This window comes from Branchiostoma floridae, chromosome 19 (assembly GCF_000003815.2).
Source record: "Branchiostoma floridae strain S238N-H82 chromosome 19, Bfl_VNyyK, whole genome shotgun sequence".
NCBI lineage: Eukaryota > Metazoa > Chordata > Leptocardii > Amphioxiformes > Branchiostomatidae > Branchiostoma > Branchiostoma floridae.
In genome coordinates this window covers 7130375-7153413 of record NC_049997.1, presented here as the reverse complement: position 1 = coordinate 7153413, position 23039 = coordinate 7130375, and the positions used below count along the sequence as shown (strand labels likewise).

General features: G+C 42.6%; 2 protein-coding genes across 2 annotated transcripts; both read left to right on the top strand.

Moving 5' to 3' along the window:
* The first annotated feature begins 368 nt into the window (after positions 1-368).
* Positions 369-23039, top strand: LOC118406889 (legumain-like). Its single transcript, XM_035807280.1, has 13 exons — positions 369-605; positions 3425-3522; positions 3996-4077; positions 4767-4852; positions 5312-5453; positions 6171-6240; positions 10446-10564; positions 11239-11328; positions 11704-11787; positions 14725-14841; positions 16026-16193; positions 17539-17606; positions 22669-23039. The coding sequence occupies exons 1-13, from the start codon at positions 453-455 to the stop codon at positions 22697-22699; spliced, it is 1308 nt and encodes a 435-aa protein (XP_035663173.1). The 5' UTR covers positions 369-452; the 3' UTR covers positions 22700-23039.
* On the top strand, positions 17780-21278 carry LOC118406882 (melanocyte-stimulating hormone receptor-like). Its single transcript, XM_035807271.1, has one exon. The coding sequence runs from the start codon at positions 18577-18579 to the stop codon at positions 19954-19956; it is 1380 nt and encodes a 459-aa protein (XP_035663164.1). The 5' UTR covers positions 17780-18576; the 3' UTR covers positions 19957-21278.

Sequence of the window (23039 nt, the reverse complement as noted above, 5' to 3'; positions counted from 1 at the left end):
ACGTATCCTCAAACTAACGTATAATGCCGGTTTTTTTTTTCTTCAAGTAGTAGGTTGCGAAAGGCAAGTAAAAAACAAATGAATTCCCCAAATGAGTTTATCACTTAGTCTGATCATATCGCGTTACAGCCCCCTACACAGGAGTTTGCCTTACACTTACAGACTACATATCACAGGATGAGACACTTTCAAGATCATGCCAACGTGTCTTTACAACACAAAAGAAAAGAAAAGAGAACCACTAACGATACAGTAATGCTTTTATTTTGCCTTCTAGGTATGTTTACAGTGTGACATAATATGACAAACATGCCCTGGTGTGACCCTATCGTCCCACCCGGACCACCTGCGCAACTCGTGACTTCTGCATTGGTCCAAAGTTCGACTTTTCCTTCCACCGTTTTGTATCAGACGTACTTTTACATCTGTCCTGCAACACCAAAACCTTCGCCATGCGCAGTATCGTGGTGTTAGCCCTTTTTGGGGCCGCTTTTGGCTTCCCTGCGGATTTTGAGGAGGCGATCCCCGTAGCCGAACCGGAGCCTGGCGTGAACTGGGCGGTGCTGATCGCAGGTTCCACCGGCTGGGGAAACTATCGCCACCAGGTGGGTTCAAAATTTACCTGCATCACCTGACTGATTTACAGACAGACCTTTGCTGAAATGTGTCCTTACATTTTCCGACAAAATCTGTTCTTACGTCGATGTAAGTTAGACATCCAGGTAATAAGATACACCAAAAAGTAGTTACTCAAGCAACTGGATCAAAACCATATCCAGTTGCTTGAGTAACTACTTTTTGGTGAATCTGTTCTTACATTTCAACCATCACAGATCGAGAGAAGCGAGGAGAAGCCGAATTCATTTACTAACTGTAGTGCTTGTGCTAGCTAGACTGACTAGTGGTATACATGAACTGTATCCTTAAACTTTAATTTCTTTTGTTGTGAGCTGACAGTGTACTTTATCCAGTGAACATATAACGTTGTGTACAAAAAAAAAGGTGCTCATTCGGCCTTAACTTATCTATACCTTACAAATTGAAAATCTTATTTCTCTTTTATCCTGATCGAAATGAGGAAGAGGAAAACTTATCCGTACTACTGAAACAAGAAGATACAATTATTACAGTACTTCTATATACTTCCTGTAGTAACGATTACGGTTCCATGTGTCAACCTGTATTTGAGCGTGTCTACAACCTGTTGTTTGTGGTAAATATACCCAGTGGCTTAGTTACAGGGAAGGGTTAATAAATAAGACACATCCGATCGTCAAATTACACAGTAGGATATTGCTGGAGTCCACATTTTGATACTGAAGTTAAAGTGTTTAAAACATCTGCTTGGCACAGATGACTGAAGAAGTTACTGTCGTTCCGTTTAATGGTGATAACTCACTGCAGTTTTAGAGTCAATTCTGAGTTAATGTTCCTACATGTGATCGCAAATGATGAATCTGGTAGGAACAGTTTCAAGAAACTAACAGAAATAATGTATTTGATGCTAGAAATGTTTCTATCATCATGAATACTGTAGAAAATATTTTGAACGTCACGCAGATGTTATAAGTAGTTCTAAACGGTTAGTTACCACAGGTAGATTGTTACAAAGATTTCCAAAAGGCAAGAACAAAAGGCAAGAAACACCCTCTTGGTAATGTGGAGTTGACTCTCATTATCATCACAGTGAAATTGACTGTTTAGTGATAGTAAAGTCATATTTCTCAAGCACCAGGTTTAGTAAATACGAAAGAAAATGGGATCTTTAGAAGCAGGTCGCGGATACAAGACGAGACAGTTTGTAGTCCTTGGCAACTGGGGTGTTTTGGGCAGCAAACAAACCGGAAGGTTTTACCGGTCAACGCACATCGATCATGTGATTTCCGCGAGTTCCTCGCAAATTAAGCAAAGTCATCATCACATGTATCTACTTATGATATACATTATACACTAATAGAAAATAACGCGACAACGTTACGTTGAAAACACGAATGAGGACATCTATCTCTTCAACTGGCTTTAACTTTCGATCCAAATCTTTATGTTTTGCAGGACATCAATTTTCCTATTTTTCATTACGGATTTCTTTTAGTCTTGGGAATGATAATTGATATTACGAATTGAAATAGGAGAATGTACATTTTCTTAGCTGATAGAAACTTGAGAAGCGCAACATGCAGGAGGTACGTAGAACGTCGCAATGGCACCAACCCCAGACCTAGCAGTAGTAACATCCCCCTGCAGTCGCTGTGTCCAAGTATGCCGCATCAAAGTTGTCACTCAATATTGTACCTGCACTAGTCAGTAGACGTGGACAACATCCCTTGAGTCTTCGCCCTCAACGCCAGCCGAGACAGAGACATCATGCAAATTTCTATGAAGAAATGCATATAACGTTATGTTCATTCTTAAACTAGTTGAATTGTAAAATCCAACACACACAAAATTGGACTCACCCAATTTTTTTACTAACCAGCACCAGTCTTTGTCAAGGAATGAACAATGACTGCTGTCGTGACGTCACGTTATGCAGATAGAACACGTGACCCAGTGAGGTGGATCATAGGTTGCAGGAAGTCTTTGGCGCCCACAGTTGTGTTCATATTTGTCAAAAAGCAGTTACTCAGGCAACTGGATATGATTTTGGAAAGTCATATCCAGTTGCCTGAAACCTGACTTGGTTGAAATTTGTGCCAAGCTGAAGTCTGTCCAGAAAATCATTTCCAAAACCATATCCAGTTGCTTGAGTAACTGCTTTTGGGGCATATCTTTTTACCTGGATGTCTAATCTTCAGCGACGTGTGTTAAACTTCATATTTGTTCCCGAAAATAATGTCATCAGGTTTGTAGATCATACGACATAGGAATTTTCTTTTGCACAACCAGTTTTTCTCACCTGTTGACGTTTCGATGTCTGTCAGACATCTTCCTCAGAGCTTCTAACTGGAGTTCTGCTTCTCGCCGCTATATGTAGCCGATGTAGGTGGCGCTTTTGCGGCGAGATATTCATATTTGTTTTCAAAAGTGGGAAGATTCCATAGCTTGTGCCCTTTTTTCCCGACTCCAGGCCGACGTGTGCCACGCCTACCTAGAACACGTGACTCAGTGAGCAGTGGATCATAGGTTGCAGGAAGTCTATGGCACCCATCGTTATGTTCATATTTGTTTTTGTTTTAAAGTCGGAAGATCTCATGCCCAGGACGCATTTGTCCCTATATTCCTCAACTTTGTAGAACTTGTACCGCAGGCTATCAGCTTCAGAGTTTCTTACTTTGTACCAGTTCAGAAGTTTTCCACCATGTTCAATGGTAGTGTTTGTGATAAAATTTTTTATGATATCTTAAATGTTTTATACACATTTTCGTAGATGACTGCAATTCACTGGGAAAATTCCATAACTTGTACATTTTTTTCCCATGCCCAGGCCGACGTGTGCCACGCCTACCAGATCCTCCACAGGAACGGGATCCCGGATGAGAGGATCGTCGTCATGATGGCGGACGATCTCGCACATAACATCAGGTATTACTACCTTTGATTGACAGCTGTCAGATTCTCAGAAAAATGCAGAGATACCATACATGACAACCCTGTTAAACAGCTAGTAGAATGAAAAATGATGAACACAATAAATAAGGTGTATTCATATGTTATGTGTAACGTTGTATGGTAATAACAATGTTGCCATTCAAACAAAACCTGAATCATATACTCGGGTCATTTCGAGACACATCTTTTAATCGGGAACGCCGGTTAGTCGGGAAAACTCAGCTTGCAAATGGGCCTAATAAGCGGCTTCCACTGTATTTCCTATATGACGATTTCATAGAATAACTTACATTCTCAAATTGAATGTGGAAGTCCTTTTTTCATATTCTTCCTATGTAAGGAGGATTTTGAACTTGGACGCATGGTGTTCTGGTTGTATGACAAGCTATAATTCAGCCTTGTTTTCTTAATCGGTAGAACATTTGATTAATTGATTGCCTGTACAGGAACCCAACCAAGGGAATCATTATCAACCACCCCGACGGAAAAGACGTGTACCATGGCGTTCCCAAGGACTACACCAGATTTGTAAGTCATCCTTCACTGATCTAACCAAGGAGGTCCCCTGTTTCAACCTCCTTGATCTAACCAAAAAGGATATCACTTATATTTTTCCACACTCTTTACCAAAGCATTATGTTGTTTTGGACGTTTGCCTTAGTTCCGGTTCGGAATTTTTTTTTCTGACCGTATCGAAGAAGTGTCTGTGAACATAAGATGCAAATCCTAGGCTTCCCCCTTAGTTTTGGCTCCCAGTTTTTCGGCTGCCACTACAGCAGTGTTTAATATTTTGTATTTCCCAAAACTTGACTCCGTTCTTCGTAGCGTTTTTCGGTGGCGCAGCTTTGGTCGTGCAGCCAATACTTCCTGGTATCAGTGCGTGATAGTAATAACGAGGTTTCGTCGCCTGATTATGGAATCAATTGCAAAGTTCTGAGACTAGACTGTTAAAGTAATAATAAAATTTAGTCCAGTAAACTTATATTCTTACTTGTATTCCACTTGAAAGACCGATACCATAATGCACATGTAGGTGCATGTGTAACAGGTGGATAGTACTTGATTGTCAGTTCATCTATGACGGTAGTCAACATTATGTTACAATTTTAAGACTTTATATCCGCGCTTTATTTTGTGCACGGATATTCAGTCTTAACATTGTAACATAAAGGTGGATAGTACGTCACTTTCGACAATTGTACGTCATTTCCTGTTAGGACGTCACAGCTAAGAACTTCCTGCGTGTGCTGAAGGGAGACCGGGAGGGCGTGGCCGGTATTGGCAGCGGGAAGGTCATCGAGAGGTCAGTCTTCCTCGTGAGCTTATAAGCTCTTTCACACTTCCAAGAACGCATGCGCTGGTATAACAACGATTACCAGTAAAAAAAAATCATATAGTTACAGATACCCCACACGGACAGTAAGTATTCAATTTCGAAATGTTAACAACTAAAACTTATCATATTCTAAAATAAAGAAGGCAAAGGTAGACATTAAGTCAATCGCGGATTGTAGTAAAAAAATGATACCCTAAAGCCCTTCCATAGACCATAGAGGCCGTTCAATTGCACACCCCATTTTCCATCGTATTTCGTGCAATTATCTAGGTGGTGCAACAATGCGAATTTATCTAGCTGGACTCCGGTTTGGGATTCAGGGATTCCATGCAATTAAAAGAACTTCGAATCCGTTGTGCAGTTAAATGGATTCTACTGTATTATACAAATACTTAGTGCTTATTCAACGCTCTCTTTATCTACCAGCGGCCCCCATGATAACGTGTTTGTGTACTACACGGATCACGGTGCCCCGGGGATCGTGGCCATGCCGCACGGGGGCATGCTGCACGCTGACGACCTGGTCACCACTCTCAAGGAGATGCACCAAGAGAACAAGTTCAATAAGGTAAGGGCAAGACTTTACACAACAAAATCAACAACCAAATAAAGGCAAAAACAAACAAACAAACATAGACAAGACTAAAACTAGCCCACGGGGGCATGCTGCACGCTGACGACCTGGTCACCACTCTCAAGGAGATGCACCAGGAGAACAACTTCAATAAGGTAAGGGCACGCTGTTTCATCAGGTTGTTGTTGTTGTTGTTGTTGTTGTTGTTGTTGTTGTTGTTGTTGTTGTTGTTGTGAAGACCTGGTCACCACTCTCAAGGAGATGCACCAGGAGAACAAGTTCAATAAGGTAAAGGTGCACTCTCGCTGTACTTGCGTCAAGTTTGCGTCACTTCGGGGTTCGAAAGATACTCGACGAATTTCAGAGATAAAGAACGAATTTTCTTCTCTTTTTTTGTGTATTTTATCGTCATCTAAGTCATACTTTTACGCATGACGCAATATCTGAATTATTAAAGAAATTGGAGAAAATAACAAAACAGAGACGCAGTGAACGAACCCTGCAGGGACGCAAGCTTTACGCAAGTGCACCTTAAGGACAAGCTACTCTCCAAGCAGAGCTTCGGCTTCAGCTTTTTTTTCGGACTTTCTATTTAGTACCGCTTTCTACATTTTTTGTGTGCAACGTTATATCATTTCATTTGTCTAACAACACCGTTATATAAGATATATCATTGTACCACTAACCAATAGTGTTGTTCATATTGCTCAGCTTGTGTTCTACCTGGAGTCGTGTGAATCCGGCTCCATGTTCGACAAGATGCTTCCAGACAACATCAACAGTGAGTTGTTTCCACTGTTCTCCCCGAATTAAGGTGTAACGTTAAGTTTTAACCTTTATCCGCAGGGGTAACCTATATCCGTTGTGTTGCTAAATAGGGTATCCAGAGATATCAAGTCGACGGAAGGTAGTATGATATTATTGATAACGCCATGATGAAGTTGCTAAGAGCACTTTGGTCATTTTACGTACAACCATAACTAGACAAGTGCAAGTTAGCCTCCTTCACAGCCATCTGGGAGCGGCGATGTGTTTTTTTTTCTTTCATTTTTAACATATCGAGGCCAGGTTCTTATGTTTTGTAGGGTGGCAAATACGATATACTAGCACCCCCCCCCCCCCCCGAGAAAAAGGAAATTAACACCGCGCACTTTCAAACGAGGGATCAGTTATATCACTAATAACGTTTGAGCGTAATCGCCTATCAAACACTCGATACAACACCAACGCTGGAAGTACATTCAATACTGTTTAATTATCGTCAAATAGTAAATACAAGGATATGAAGGAAATACTAGAAATCAAGGATCCTGGCTTAAACATCACAGCCTCTAACAAGTCTACTATATTGTCTTACATGCCAGTGCCCGGCGACTCCCTTTGGCCGACTGTACACATTGGCCAGCTTTGATATTATCTTATGGCACCGGTTAGTGGACTGACGCAAGCTTTGCTTCGACATCACAGCCTCCTTAAAGCAAGCCTACTATATAATCTTACATCCCGGCGCCCGGCTGACTCCCTTTGACCGGCTATATTGGCCAGCTTTGACATTATCTTATGGCACCGGTAAATCTGCCTGGATATTAAATCCCATCGATTGACACATGTATGCTAGACTCAAAATACACCGTACATTTACACATTTGTATAAAATCTAGGTATAGATGGGGAGATTCTCCATACCTGAATAAAATTCATGATGTTTGACATGACGGTACAGCCACTTCAATAACAACAGTTTCGGTCAGTCCACAACAGGTAAAGCGAGTGTTCTTGGTCGTCCAGGTACGCGAAGATGCTGACCGTCGGCGCTACGTTGCGTTTTCCTTCCGTCTTCGCGGTTTGGCGTTGGCGTCCTGATTTCCACAGAAACTTCGACACGATGGCCCGCATGTCGAGAGCTGCGTATAACGCTGGTCGGTCCCCTGTCGTCGTCTTGTCCATCTTGATTCACAGTGTCCACCCGATTTCGCCTCAACACTGCCAAAAACGCCTCTCTGACGGTGTTGAATTTTGCCAGCACCGCTATTTTGAGCGCGGGCACCCGGAGACCGTGAACTATTGGATTGACTAAAGAGTTTAGGAACGCTATCAGCACCGCCCACTGGGCGATACCGCGGACAGCACAAGTGCTGCGGTAAGCCTCACAGATGCGATGGGCGCCAACAAACACGAAGAACAACAACCAGGACACAAACGCTATGAACACGACTGTTGTCACTGCTATCGTCTTTTGGATTTTATGTTGGTTGTTAGGCGGCGGCCGTGGCGACGGTGGGACATCCGACCGGTTGGACGGTCCAGGTCGTGGGTCGGTGCCCACTGCGCTGCTGCTTGCGTTCCGGCGGAGTCCAATCTCACGTGGCCCGCCGAGTGCCGATGGGTTGTCCGGTCGTTTGGACGGTCCAGGTCGTGGGTCGTCATCCAACGTGCTGCTGCTTGCGTCCCGGCGGAGTCCTGCCGCCCGTGTACCGCCGATTGCCGACGGGTTGTGCGGTCGTTTGGACGGCCAAGGTTGTGGCTCGTCGTCCAACGTGCTGCTGCTTTCTTCCCGGCGGAGTTCAGTCGCACGTGGTCCGCCGAGTGTCGACGGGTTATCCAGCCGTTTGGACGGTCCAGGTTGTGGCCCGTTGTCCACCGCGCTGGCGCTCATGTCCCGTCGGCTTGCAGCCAATCGTTGCCCGCCGGGGTTTCTGTTCAGCAGTCGCTTGATCGCGCGGTAGATGTGGATGTTCGCCCACAGCGTGACGCACACGAGTAAGAGTGATATAGTGACGACTAAAATGATATAGTCCAGTGTCAGATAGCTGGCACACCTAGCACTGAAGGCATAGTCTTTCTCTAAACAGTTCCAACCCATGAGCGGCGAGAGGGTTACAAGAAGAATCACAATCCAAGACGTCAGGATGACTACACACGCCTGGCGTCCGCTCACCTTGTTATGGTACACGACTGGGTGTATGATAGAGACGTAGCGGTCTATGGACAGTAGAGTTAGTGCGCTGGTGGACAGGACCATCGCCTGGGCTACGAACGTTCTTACACTCAGTCTCTCCCACAGACTTGAAGTGTCCGGTCTGGACGCTACGTACAGACAGATGACGGCTCCCACAAGATCGGCAACAGCAAGGTTCGCTATGTAATAGTACAAGGCCTTTCGTAGCTGTTTCGTTCCCAGTATTCCCAAGAGTACAATGAAGTTGGATAGGACAACGAGCGACCCTAAGAGGCCCATACACACCTTGTTAACTTCCGTACCACTGAGCGGATTGCGGCCGTACACGGAACAGCGCTCGTTGGCCTCGTCGTAGGTTAGATTTCTTTCAAGCCACAAGTAGTAACAGTCTAAAGGGTCGAGGATTGTCTCCTCGGCGACAGATGAATAGATGGTGGCATTTGATGCGTTGGTCTCCATCTTGGGTTCACACACGTCAGCTTACTGTATTTGGCTATCTGTCTTTCCACCACGAACACGGTGGCTTAAAAGTCTCTACCAGACTCACTACGCTGGCTATTATAGGAAGAAAAAAATTGTCAGGAGAGTTTTGCTACCAGACGAGTTGGTCGGCCGCGCAGCGTACGGAGACACTACAGGCTCTCCGGAGGGGAAACATGAATGTTAGCGTGAACTGACTAACCTGGCCATTTTTCCGATTTTTTCCTGAATTCCACGATCCCCGCACCCCCGTAGGAAGGCCTGGTGGAGGCTGCACGGTGGCGTCGAATGGCGAGATCGAGAGTTCACCGCGTCGGCTCCTGGCAATTCCGAATAGACGTTGTATCCTCGAGAAAGGAAATTTACCCGACTTTCCTCACTCTACCTGGTGTAAGAATGGGCACCTGACTTCGGTTTGCGAGATAAAAGGCGGTGGAAGGAGAGGGATGGGCTCCGTCCTCCGATGCCGTACGTGTCCTAAACGTAGCGAATAACAACTGCCACTGCGTAATCACGAAGACTGCGAGCCTACCTAAATTTATCTTTTCAGTGTACTTTTCCGCGTGCGTTAACTAGCAATTGAGTCTTGCGCTCACAAACACATGCCATGGATTGTGTATTTTCGTGCATTCAGTGGCGAAGTCCTTAATCAACCAATACAGTTCATGACAGTGTGGTAATTAGCGGTTCGACCAATAAGAGAGCGACAACACGTCCGTCATAAATTTGCATCTTTATGTTTTTAGTTCTGCATCCGTACGTTTTGACGGTGGATACGGTGTTAGTGTTTTCAAAATGCGTCAGTTTCCATGGCAACTGTGGCCCTGACATTTAAGATAATGATAACCAGTACCTATCGCCTGTCCATTTAGCCTCAAGCAGATATAGTAAATTGCCCTATGTTAAGTCCTTTGAAACCTTGTAGAGGTATCAAAGACGTCGTATTACAGAAGGTTTACATCTGACCTTTCCTTGTGAACAACTATCCGTTCCTTACATGTCTAAAGCATCGAATGCCAACCAGAGAAAAGGCAACTTTAATTAGGTCCAATAAGATCTATATCACATTTCCAAACCGGGGCCCCGCCGGGCTGTTTTAGGCTGTGTTACTTACTTAGGCTGTATACCTAGAAGTAAACACACACTATGCCCTTTCTATATCTTCTTTTCACGTTTTGTGTGTTTTGGTGCCTTTTATACCATATTATTCTGTTCTAATGCTACCTGGTCGTACATATTTCAGTCTTTAACAGGTAAGCACATTAGTGCTGTGTAATGGAATACATCAGCAATATTGCCTTTTTAGTTAAGGCTTATAGCTTAGGTCACATTTCTAAACCGGGGCCCAGTCGGGCAGCTTTCATGAGCGAGAAGAATGATATAAAAGGCATCAAATTACACACAATTTAAAAATAAGATTCGTGGCCATGATTTGTGTATATTTCTAGGTATACATTTTAATTTTTCGTTTCTTAAAAAATCGCGGCCGGGCCCCGGTTTGGAAATGTGACCCAAGCCTAACTGTCGTTTTTCTTCTCCTTGTCAAGTTTTCGCCACCACCGCTGCTAACGGTAAGGAGTCGTCCTACGCCTGCTACATGGACAAGACACGTAAGACGTTCCTGGGTGATCTGTACAGCGTCAACTGGATGGAGGACACAGACGTGGTAAATAACAGTCATTATTTTTGTGTGTGTGTGGGGGGGGGGGGGAGAAAACTGGATCTGTTCGTGGCAACAGTTTTTTTGCTGAAAATGAGACCTTTGTCCACTTTATTGTATTAACCAATATGATGCCTGTATTTAAAAAACACATCAAAAGCATTAGTATTGTCCCCTAAACTGCTCCGAGTCTCAAAATACCAAATGACGACCTCAAAACAAGCATCACATGTGCCTTAGACCGGCTTTCAGTACCAAGGCCATCACCCATTTATTTTGAAACAGATGTTGCAGTCAAGCTTGTTAAGTTCGTATCTGGTGGCTCTATTACAGATTCCAGGATGTCATTCGAGTCCATATATTTGTATAAAGCACGCAAAAAAGCGTATAAATCACCACCAAAGACATGCCCTTCTTTTCATGTTATTCTTTGAACGGTAACACTTTAAAACAGGATGGCACTTTTTGCCCTTATAGTGAATCTCATCTGTGTTGATTGTAATCATCTTCCAACATAAAGATATACACGGATCAAATTTTTAACGACCACTGTCGCCTTCTTCAGGAACAATACAGATCAACAACATCAGAACACAAACTCGCGAGAGTTACAGACACTTGATCTTATTAACACGTGATCTTGCGGATACGTGACGTGAGCACTTTTTTGTCCTTATTAGGAAAGCGTTCAGAAGGAGACCCTACAGCAGCAGTTTGAGAAGGTGAAGATGCTGACCAACCGGAGTCACGTGCAGGAGTATGGCGACATGGTGAGTACGTCATCAATCTGTGGTGACTACGTACAACTTACTGTTGGGCTCATGGTCGACGTCATCAACTGTTGGCTCAAGTTTGACGTCGTCAACTGTAAAACTCATGCTTGGAGTAAACATGGCACGATAGTCGTTTAATCATTGGATACAATTCATGCATGCAGTAATAAACTAAACATAACAAGTGTCCTTGACACAGAAAATGGACAAAATATTGGGGATCAATTACACTACACAATGGAACATACATACATACATACATACACAAAGTTGCAACTTGAAGAATGTCAATGATTCCTCATTCGAGATTTGTTATTTTGCGTATTCGCTTGTTTTCCTGTCGAATGATTAATAATCTTCATCTTTGTGTAGAACATAAAGAATGACATCATTGGACAGTACCAGGGAACCATCAACTACCCGTCAGTCACCCTGCCACCCTACAGACAGGTCCCGGTAAGTAACGTGATAGTCACAACTACCCGTCAGTCACCCTGCCACCCTACAGGCAGGTCCCGGTAAGTAACGTGATAGTCACAACTACCCGTCAGTCACCCTGCCACCTTACAGGCAGGTCCCGGTAAGTAACGTGATCGTTACAACTACCCGTCAGTCACCCTGCCACCTTACAGGCAGGTCCCGGTAAGTAACGTGATCGTTACAACTACCCGTCAGTCACCCTGCCACCCTACAGACAGGTCCCGGTAAGTAACGTGATAATCACAACTACCCGTCAGTCACCCTGCCACCCTACAGGCCGGTCCCGGTAAGTAACGTGATAATCACAACTACCCGTCAGTCGCCCTGCCACCCTACAGGCAGGTCCCGGTAAGTAACGTCGTAGTCCATTATTACCTCCATGAAATGTCATGGAGGTTATATTTACCTCCATGAAAAAATGGAGGTATAGTTTTGAGTGTGTCTGTGTGTGTGTCTGTGTGTGTGTGTGTCTGTGTGTGTGTCTGTGTGTCCGCATATTTGTGGTCATCATAACTTGAGAACCTCTTGATGGACTACGATGATATTTGGTATGTGGGTAGGGGTTGGGAAGACGAAGGTCAAGGTCAATTTTGGGCCCCCTGGTGTGTGACCTTGGTACTGCAGCCCAACTTCCGGTTTTGCTATCTCGGTGTTCTGAACATGCTATGGTCAAGATTTTTAAGTATTAGATAGCTCTTGTGCTCAGGAAAAAATGACGTAACTTTGGGCCCCCTGGCGTCTAGTTTGGGGATAGCAGGGGCATTTTGGTCAAAAACGTCTGACGAGGATAACTCAAGAAGGGAACAACGGATTTTCATGATTTTTGGTATGTAGGTACCTTAGACAATGTTGTACAAGATTAAATAGTAATTATGCAAAATAGGAGTACATTTGCATAATTAATGAGGATATTATATCATGGCAGTTTTTTCAATGTATCTCTTGTCCTGGATGTGATATGGTCTTGACATTTGGCTGGTAGATAGCTTGCAGTGTCATGACAAAGTGGGGCAGGTTTTAGCCCCCTAACATTTAATTTCGGAACTGCAGGGGCGTTTTTGTCAAGACATTCTAAAGAGGATAACTGCAGAAAGGATTGATGGATTGGCATCATATTAGGCATGCGGGTACCTTAGGCAAAGATGTTCATAATGATATACATGTTATGCAAATGAGGACTTAATTTGCATAATTAATGAGGAAATTGTATAATTCCATTGTTTTCAATAATTGGACTTCAGTAAATGTAACACATGTTAATTATGATAGGTGGAATATAAGCAGATACCAAATATGGTAATGAGGAACTTATTTGCATAATTTATGTAAAAATTGCAAAACCGCTTTATGATTAATAATGGGAATTTTATAATTGTGACATGTGTACGTTAGTCAATGATGAACAATACCATGCATAAATTATGTTAATGTGTTAGTCAATTGCATGAAATTTACGAAAGCTCTAAATTTTCATGGAGGTATGAGGTCGCCGAACTCTAGTTTACCCTGTGTTTGTCTGTGTGTCTGTGTGTCTGTCTGTCTGTGTGTAAACAAGATAACTCAAGAACGGCTTGGTGGATTGGTTTCATACTTGGTGTGTTGGTAGGGTGTGATGAAAGCTGGAAATGATTAGATTTTGGTTCCCCTAGCGGCTTCCCTTGGTACTGCAGCGCAACTTCCGGGTTTGCTATCTTGTGTTCTGAGCAAGCTATGGTCACGATTTTGAAGTGTTAGATAGCTCTTGTGCTCAGAAATAAGTGACATAAGTTTGGGCCCCCTAGCGTCTAGTTTTGGGAAAGCAGGGGCATTTTTGTCAAAAACTTCTGAAGACGATAACTCAAGAAGGGAACAACGGATTTTCATCATTTTTGGTATGTAGGTACCTTAGACAATGTTTTACAAGATAAGATACTAATTATGCAAAACAGGAGTACATTTGCATAATTAATGAGAATATTCTATCATAGCAGTTTTTTCAATGTATCTCTTGTTCCAGACATGCTATGGTCTTGATATTTTGGTGGTAGATAGCTTTTGGTGTCATGAAAAAGTGGGGCAAGTTTCAGCCCCCTAATATTTAACTGTGGAACTGCATGGGTGTTTTTGTCAAGACACTCCAAAGAGGATAACTGCAGAAAGAAACGACGGATTGCCTGCATTTTAGGCATGCGGGTAGCTTAGGCAAAGATGTTCATAATGATATACATGTTATGCAAATGAGGACTTAATTTGCATAATTAATGAGGAAATTGTATAGTTCCATTGTTTTCAATAACTGGACCTCAATACATGTAACACATGTTAATTACGATAGGTGGAATATAAGCAGATATCAAATATGGTAATGAGGAACTTATTTGCATAATTTATGTAAAAATTGCAAAACCGCTTTATGATTAATAATGGGAATTTTATAACTGTGACATGTGTACGTTAGTCAATGATGAACAACACCATGCATAAATTATGTTAATGTGTTAGTCAATTGCATGAAAGTTACGAAAGCTCTAAATTTTCATGGAGGTATGAGGTCGCCGAACTCTAGTTAGTAATAGTTTATTGCAATGTCTTGCCCGAGGGCTAATAAACATAAAAGGGGACAAACAAACAGTGTAGAACAGTATAGAATATGTCTACTCTAGTCTAAAAGCTAACTCTAAACTGTAACTTGATGGGTTTAACTTCTTTTAAATTTCCTGAGACAGTCGAAGACGAAGGATCTCACCTCTTCTATTTCTATTTTCAAACTGCATTTCTCTGCCATGACCATTCATGCAGAGACAATTTCAAAACTTTGGGCAATTTCATGCTATTCTACATAATCTTGTCAGTTTATTTTCGCTATGTTATATTTCCAGGTCAGCATGCCATGTACTTTGACGTTATTTCATAACACAATGTATTGTTTTTCAGCATGACGCCATCCCTTCCCCCGACGTTCCCCTCGCCATCCTGAACCTCCGTCTGGAGACCGCAGAAACGGACGAGGAGAGGCAGACCGTGCTGGCCGAGCTCAAGGACGAACTCAACGTAAATAATACAAGATTTAAGCACCGTCAAACCTGTAAAGTATCCGTTATCTGTACACAAGGACCACCTGTATCTGTATCTATATCGCCGGTATAACCGCCGTTTGCCGTAACACACCACCACCTGGCCATTGATATACAGTCAAAACGTAAGGGCGAACTCAACGTCAGTAAAATAATACAAGGTTTAAGCACAGTCAAGCCTGTACAAGTAACCATCATCTGTACCTAAGCAATACCTTTCCTTTTTATATACAGTCAAACCTGTAGAAATGACCACCTGGCCATCTATATACAGTCAAAACTTAAGGACGAACTCAGCGTCAGTAAAATAATACAAGGTTTAAGTACAGTCAAACCTGTAAAAGTAACTATCTTTATATAAAGACCACTTGGCCATTGATATACAGTGAAACCTGTACTAGAGATCACCTCTACATAAGAACCATCTGGTCAACGTGACCACTTTTGGCGGTGCCATTAACACAAGCATCGAGAATCCTGTCTGTAGAAACACCTGTCCACATAGGCCACATTCTCTGGGTCCTCTGAATACGAATAGTATTCTTTGGCCGTAGTTTCAATGGTGTATTACGTGTACTTGTTCTGTACAACAACAACGGATAGGAAACCAATGTCAATGTGTGCGGAAAGGAACCCAGTGCATTTTTACGCTCCCAGCTGAATGAAGTTCATGCACAATCCCGTAAGTCTATGACAGAAAATACGTGGAATCTATTTCTTAGATCTATAGAAATTCTGATAAGTGTGTTCTTGAGGTTAAAATAGCCTCCGTGGCGATCCTCTAACGGGGCCGGTTTTTATTTTAGTGTGGTGCGGTGGTTCGCGATTTTTAACGTTAGCTAGGTTTTCTTATGCCGGGGAATGGAGTTTGCCGAGAAAGGGAGTTTTGACGAGGAAGGGAGTTTGCCGAAGAAGGGAGTTTGCCGAGCAAGGGAGTTTGCCGAGGAAGGGAATTTGCCACCTCTCGAAGACGTTCGTTGCCAACGTTGAAAATCGCGAACCAACGCCTCCCCTAAAATAAAAAACCAGCCACGTTCTAAGACTGTGACGGAGGCTAAGATGGAAAATATCAAACTAGAAAACGCCACCGACACACGATCTATTCTTTCTAAATCTCTTTCCATGGATGTTACTAATGATGTTTTTCCTTCCGGTTGACAGTTACGGACGAGCATTGCCCAGAAAATGAAGGACATCGTCACCATGGCAACGGATGACGCGGAGCAGGCGGAGGACATCCTTGTCAATCATCACCGTGACATCACCGCTCGTCCCTGCTACAAGGCTGCTGTCAATCACTTCCACGATACGTGCTACGATCTGTCGCAGGTCAGATATCTCATATCGGACACATCCCTTGTGTGCATATACAATATTGATATAGTGTATATAACGTTATAGCCGTATCCGTACCGGGGCTCGATACCGACTGCCACCGACTGATACCTTTGACCCGTTGCTGACGTCACACTTACGGTCCGGATGTGTGACTAAGGCCATTTTGGGTCATTTGAACTTGATAAGGGTCAAAGGGCTGATCGAGAGCTTGTTTGTAAGCACTTGATTTTGTGTACGGATATAAGGTCTTAAAGTTGTAACATTATGTTGACTACCGTCACAGATGAACTTACATTCAAATATATCCGTATCATACAATGGAAACATTGGAAGTCAATGACCTAGAAGGTGGAGAAGGTCATTAACCCCAGCCAGCGAAGGGTTGGTGTAAACACAGGCTAATTAAAGAGTATCCCCGCCGAACTGGAGGCAGTCTGATGAAGTCTATAACAAACATGCTCAGTAAGAGTCTCGGGATTTAATATGACTTATAACAAATAACAAATATCTCTATAGGTTACATGCCGATTTTCATTTTTGAACTCCTCATATACGGAAATTCTTAAGTGTGCTTGCTTCTGACGGGATCCCAAGGGTGTAACGTTAGTCATCTTGAAATCAGCTTAGTCACTCATAAAGAAATGAACAACAGATGACTCAGAGTCTGTTATGAAACCACTTCCATTACTTTTTGACTCACCCTTATATTTATTAGTCTTTCTTTATGGGGGGTGAGCGCTGATTCTCGATTTTGAACATGGGCTAAGATTCTCGATTGCCAAAAAGAGAGCGAGAAAACTCCCTCCCTCGGCACTAGAGAACCATAACGCTTGTTCAAAATTGGGAATCTGTGCCCCCCCCCCCCCCCCCCCCTCCCAAGAAATACTAGATAAAGCCAGCTCTGCTAGAAGTCAACGAAAGAGGCTTTGTATTTATCTATGAATCAAACCAAACATTTCCATGTTTGTCTAAAGCTTAAATGCGAATATGAATTTCACTTCGTTATGAAGTACCCTATGTATGATATATTACACAATAAGTTATTCACATCCTTATGTCTAAATACATTTTGTACTACAGATTTCAAGATACTCGATACCAGAAGTAGATCTGACTATATCTTTAGATCCGACAGCTATCATAATGCTAAGATAGGTAAACACATAAAAGATTGCTTTGTGATTAGAAAAGATAGTTACACTCGCGTTTAGCCCAACCTCATTGTATGGAGGTTCTCTTATCATTCTATACTTTTGAAATGTTTAGTTTATAGTCGACCATACAGAAGTCACTGTGCTTTTTGTCGTGTCAATAAAGCTTGTTTGTGTTCCTTCAGTACGAGCACGCCCTGCGCCACATGTACACCCTGGTCAACCTGTGTGAGGAACAGGTACCTCTGGACAGGTGAGTCACGCCAAGACTAATAATAATGAATGGAAGACCTTTATTGTACATACATACCCACTGGGTTCAGCACAGGTCGCAACAAAAGATACATGAAATATATACAATGAATCTACAATGCTCTAGAATCGTATTCTACTACGTGAATTCGACTTCTTCTCGTTTCTTTGTGATATTGAAAATGTAGGAACAGATATGCTTTGTAAGTAAAGGTTTGTCTAAATTCATAAGGAATATAAATTTGTCCATATTACTTAGTAGTATGAAGCGTGTGAACATGGGTTGTATCTGTCTATATAGATCTATAGAGGCCAGCCCTCTCTTTCTTGTACAAACTACATTCTACTACAAAATGATGATCATGATGATGATGAGAAGAAGAAAAACTAGAGTTCAGCGACCTCATACCTCCATGAAATAGAATGTATGAAAACGGCTTACACATTTGTACCCCTGGATAAGTAAGACACGTCAGATTTAGTTTCAGATTCAGCTTTATTTCTGATTGGCTTGGCATGTGATATTAGATATGAAATATACACATGAAGAATAATAGAATGTATTTCTAAAGATAATATTCGATCAAGTTTATCGCGATCGAAAGCTTCATTGTCTTCAAAGTTGGCTTTGCTCCTGTTGGAAAAGCTATCCAACAATTTTGGGTTCTTTGACGAATTTGTCGACGAATACAACATATTTCCTTGTTCTCGAATGGTGTCCTCGGATCAGTAAGTATGCAATGTGGGGGACGCGGTAACAATACGCCAATTAACACAGTTCCGTCCTTCCTGCATACGTTAGTTTGACAATGTGAATGTCCGGCATCTGCAATGACCATAAAATACTGACGTATTACCAAGCATCACTAGGGGTATAAAACCCCGACTTCAGCAGTCCAAGGCACGCACAAGGCCCGTGCGGTTTTGCCCTTTCATATAACATCTTCAAAAAGCAAGACAAAACTCGAGAAATGGCTGGAAACTCCACGGAGACTCTCATAGAGGAGGGTTCATCCATGAGCCTGTTCCAGTGCATCATCCTCCTCAGCTACAACCTGACCGGAGACGGCGTGCTGGCGAAGTCCCTGGCTGGGTGCAAGGATGTCGGATCCGAGGCCCTAGGCGGCCCAGCGCTCCGGACTGCCACGATCCTTTTCGGACTGGTCATCATCGTCCCGAACATGCTGATCGCGCTCGGCATCATCAGAGGACACGCCCTGCACAAGCCCATGTACTACCTCATCGGGAACATAGCCGTCGTGGGCGCTCTAGCCGGGACAGTCTGCCTCTCGGTCCCGCTCCTTCTCCACTCCGACGGCGCCCAGTCTCCCATCCAAGCGCTGTACACAACGCTGTTCTTCACGCTCTACCTGTCCCTCATTGGCATCACCCTGCTGTCCGTTGACCGCTACGTGTCCGTCCACTACAGCCTCTTCTACAACACCACCATCACGGGCCGGCAAGCGGCTGCAGGGGTCGTCACAGCCTGGCTGGTGAGCGGACTTCTCTGTTACTCCGTCCTGCTGGGATGGAACTGTGAGAACCTGGACATCAGGGCAGACCGATGTATCGGACAGTTAGACGGCAACTACATCATACTCTTAACAGCTATCATAATCATTGTCATGTTGATTGTTGTCTATACCAATGTTAGTATCTACTTGAACATTAGGCGTAGGCTTCAGGCACTTGAAAACGGGCAGTTAGGCGCCAACGTGGACGCGCAACACATCTCATCTGCCCAAAGAAAGGCCGTCGCCCTGTGGATCGTAGTGGTCATTTTCTTTGTTAGCTGGCTGCCATTCCTTGTCCAGATTATAAGGTTCTTAAACACATTCTATCTAACTACAATGGAACAGCGCTTGGCAACCGGTAGCCTTGCGGGTTGGGGTGTAGCGATAGTGTTCTGCTATATCTTCGCTCTAGCTAACCCGATAGTTTACGCGTTTCGTCTACCGGCGCTCAGGAATGAAGTCAGGCGACAGTTAGGGGCATGTTGGAGCAGCGTGAAACGGTGCTGTGTTCGCTCTCAGGTAGCTCCAAGTGAAAACTTCATAGCTCCGCGACAGATAGTTGTAGCAAGTAACTTTAACTCTGCTCCTGTTGGCGTCTTTACAGTCCCAACCAGGAACGCAGCTGCAAGTGGCCGGGTAGATCCCGGAGTTCAAGTAATCTCTGTGGGCTCTGAAGCGAGTCGAGATCCATCTTGCAATAATGTGGAAACAGACAAGTTGTTTGTAACTCGCCGCACGTATTATGATGCCTTAAAGCCAGCGCAATCAAACCACTCATCAAAATCTGCTACTGAGGACCTACCCATGGTCGCTATTGATTTGATCATGACTAGTTAGGTAGATAGGTTCCACGTGCAAACACTGCTCAGTGAGTAGCGTGCAGAGTGGACAGTGGATAGCGGCCTTGCCTCTGGAACTACAAACCGTAGGTTTGAATGCCGGGTTTGTCGCTCATCCGACATTCATGCTATTGGAGGGGTAGCAGTCCTTAAGATGGGACCTTAAGCCGTGATCCGCCGTTCATTGTTCTTGCCGTAAAGGACCCGCACAATGAACATGTAAATATTGGGCATACATGTAGCATGTCCATGGTCTTCTCTTCCACAAACAGCTCTTCGGTTCGAGATCATTGTGACTGTTGTCATATGTGTATTTTGTAATAATAGTCACGTAGAAAATATTAATTCTAAAACTACAATGTAATGGAAAAAGTCTGTAAATTCGTCTACACATGTTTCAAGGAGAGGGAAGGGAATGTAGATTCAACGTAACCTCACTACACTTCTCAATACATCCAGCCCTTGTTGAGAATGAATACACAACAAATATCATTGTCTTTTTTACTGTTGTCTTATAGTAAATATGACTATGTACGTATACTTTGATGTTTAAAAAGTAATGATCTGGATTTCGGTTTTGTAAGTGATCAGTAGTGAACACTTTCCGGCTTAGAATACGAGAGTAGACAATAGCTCTGAATCTTGAGTTAAATCTACTCGTCATGAATATGTACTTAATTGCGCCGGAGCAGAAAGCATGTCATGTTATATAGAGCTGTATTTTGATTGCTGTTTCAACAACCTATAAATACATTGCAGCGCCCTAAGGCACTGAATTGTGTATTTAGGCATTAAAAACATTTACACATACGGTAAAAACTTAATATGGTAAGGCAATTAGACTAACATTTTAAAGGCTTACAATCAAAACGCACAAGTTACAATCATTTATAATCATATCGTACAAATGTGTCTTGTTTGACTTATTAACAATCTACCACAATACAGATAGTTGACGATAGTGATATGGGAGATCTCAACTTACATGTAGCGATTAGCTTAACTGTTTATTCAAAAGGGATACAAAATACGGGATCGGGCTATTTTTATAACGATTTGCTTTGGCAAGGGGAATATCAAGTTGATTAGCTCCCTTCAAGCATCTTGTATGAATCTGAGCTATTCTTATCACGGCTATTCTTCGGCTGATCATTTTATTCAGCCTCAGTGTGAATAAACACTAATGATGTATAAACATCACCTTACGGACTGTGGCTATTTTTGAAGGGTTATTCACACAAGAGGGTAGTTTGTCGTACTGTGGATTGTCCTTTGTATGATAGCGAAAGGAGCATTTTATTTGACTATGTATTAAGTAAATATCCCCACTTTAGATACTTGAGTAGTAAAGAGAAATTTATATTCCTGACAGCTTTTGATAAACCAACTCTAACCAACCATACAGCTAGCTACATTTATGCAATTACCAAGAAGCGAGAGGAAGTCGAATGTCCTAGAATAGATTAGACGCATATCTGCATATATAGATGTGTATGATTGTTTCCATTGATACATATATGTGTTTCTTACCATGCGACCTGTACTTAGACCAGTGGGGCAAAAATGTGCAATAAAGGTCTTCATTCATTATTATTGGGCGTTCGTAAGATACTGGAGGAATGCGGTTTTGCCTACATATGGAGATCTCAGATATCTCTAGGAACAAACCTATTACCTATAACCAACGCCATCAGCCAACGATTAAAGGATATTTATATTCAAACATTTAAAGCTGAAATACACAATGACAACCGGGACAAATCTTTCGGTAACAAATTACGAACCTATAGATTATTCAAGACTATTTATAAAGAAGAAGAATATCTGATGGTGAAAAACATACAACACAGAGTGGCTGTCACTAAACTCCGGATTAGTTGCCACAAGTTACATATCGAAACTGGTAGGCACAACCGCACCCCTCTGCAGCATAGAGTCTGCCAATTTTGTGATTTGCAACAAGTAGAAGAAGAACAGCATTTTATTTTACACTGTAAACTGTACCATAATGAACGGATTGTGCTTTATGAATATATAAGAAAAGAGTTCCCATATTTTGAACACCTTAATGCAACGGATAAATTTCTATTTTTGATGCGCCTAGACAAACCCTGTATATCAAACATTATCTGTTCCTATATCTACACCTGTACAAAGAAGCGAGAAGATGTCGACCATCCTGTTAGCTTAGTACCTTCAGCTAGTTAATTGTATCTTGTTGTTTTTTGCATATGTTTGTTATGTCTGTTATCAGTCATGTCTGTTATCAGTGACCTGTACCTAGCCCGTCGAGGCATGAATGTACAATAAAGGTCTTTCATTCATTCATTGATACATGGTCGATAAAGAGGAGGGGGGGGTCCGTAAATAATTTCATCAGGTTGATAAGTACCCATATAGTAAGGTTCTTAAAGCACAACCGAAGTAGTAACGTTGGTTCACCTTAATTCGTGGGGTAACCTAGATTCGTTGTTGTTAAAAAATGTCAACATTTTTTAAAATACTGTATTGCAATGTGAAAGTACTAATATGTCAGTAATAATAGATGTGCAATATCTCGATACAATCAGCCGGGTGACGCTCAACGTGCATGTGCTTCAATGCATATCTAGAAATAAATATTTCATGTATTAACCTATTCATCATTGTATTGAAGTCACTGAATTGGCATTATTTTCTACTTGTTTGACGTATTTTGTTATATTTTCAGGGTGACCGCTGCCATGGACAGCGTCTGCTAAAAGGTGTTGACGACGGAGGTTGCTGTGATTTTGAAGATATTTGTAGTCCGTTAGATTTTATTATCAAAGTCAGCAGAATATTTGCAAATTCATTTACAGACGACAAAATGTAGGTACGCAATACAAAAGTTACTTAAAAACCTGCATAGCTTTCAGAAACGGCAAGACGCTTCAACTAGCATCATGTTCTTCATGTGAATTGGTGTCTACGGCAGACGTCAGCCTTTGATTAAGATTATATCCAATTTCCTGGTCGCTGCGATATTTTCAAATGTTAATTGGTGCCTAGTACTGCAAACCTTGGCCTTTAAAAACACCTTTTAATGTTGAGACTACTCCA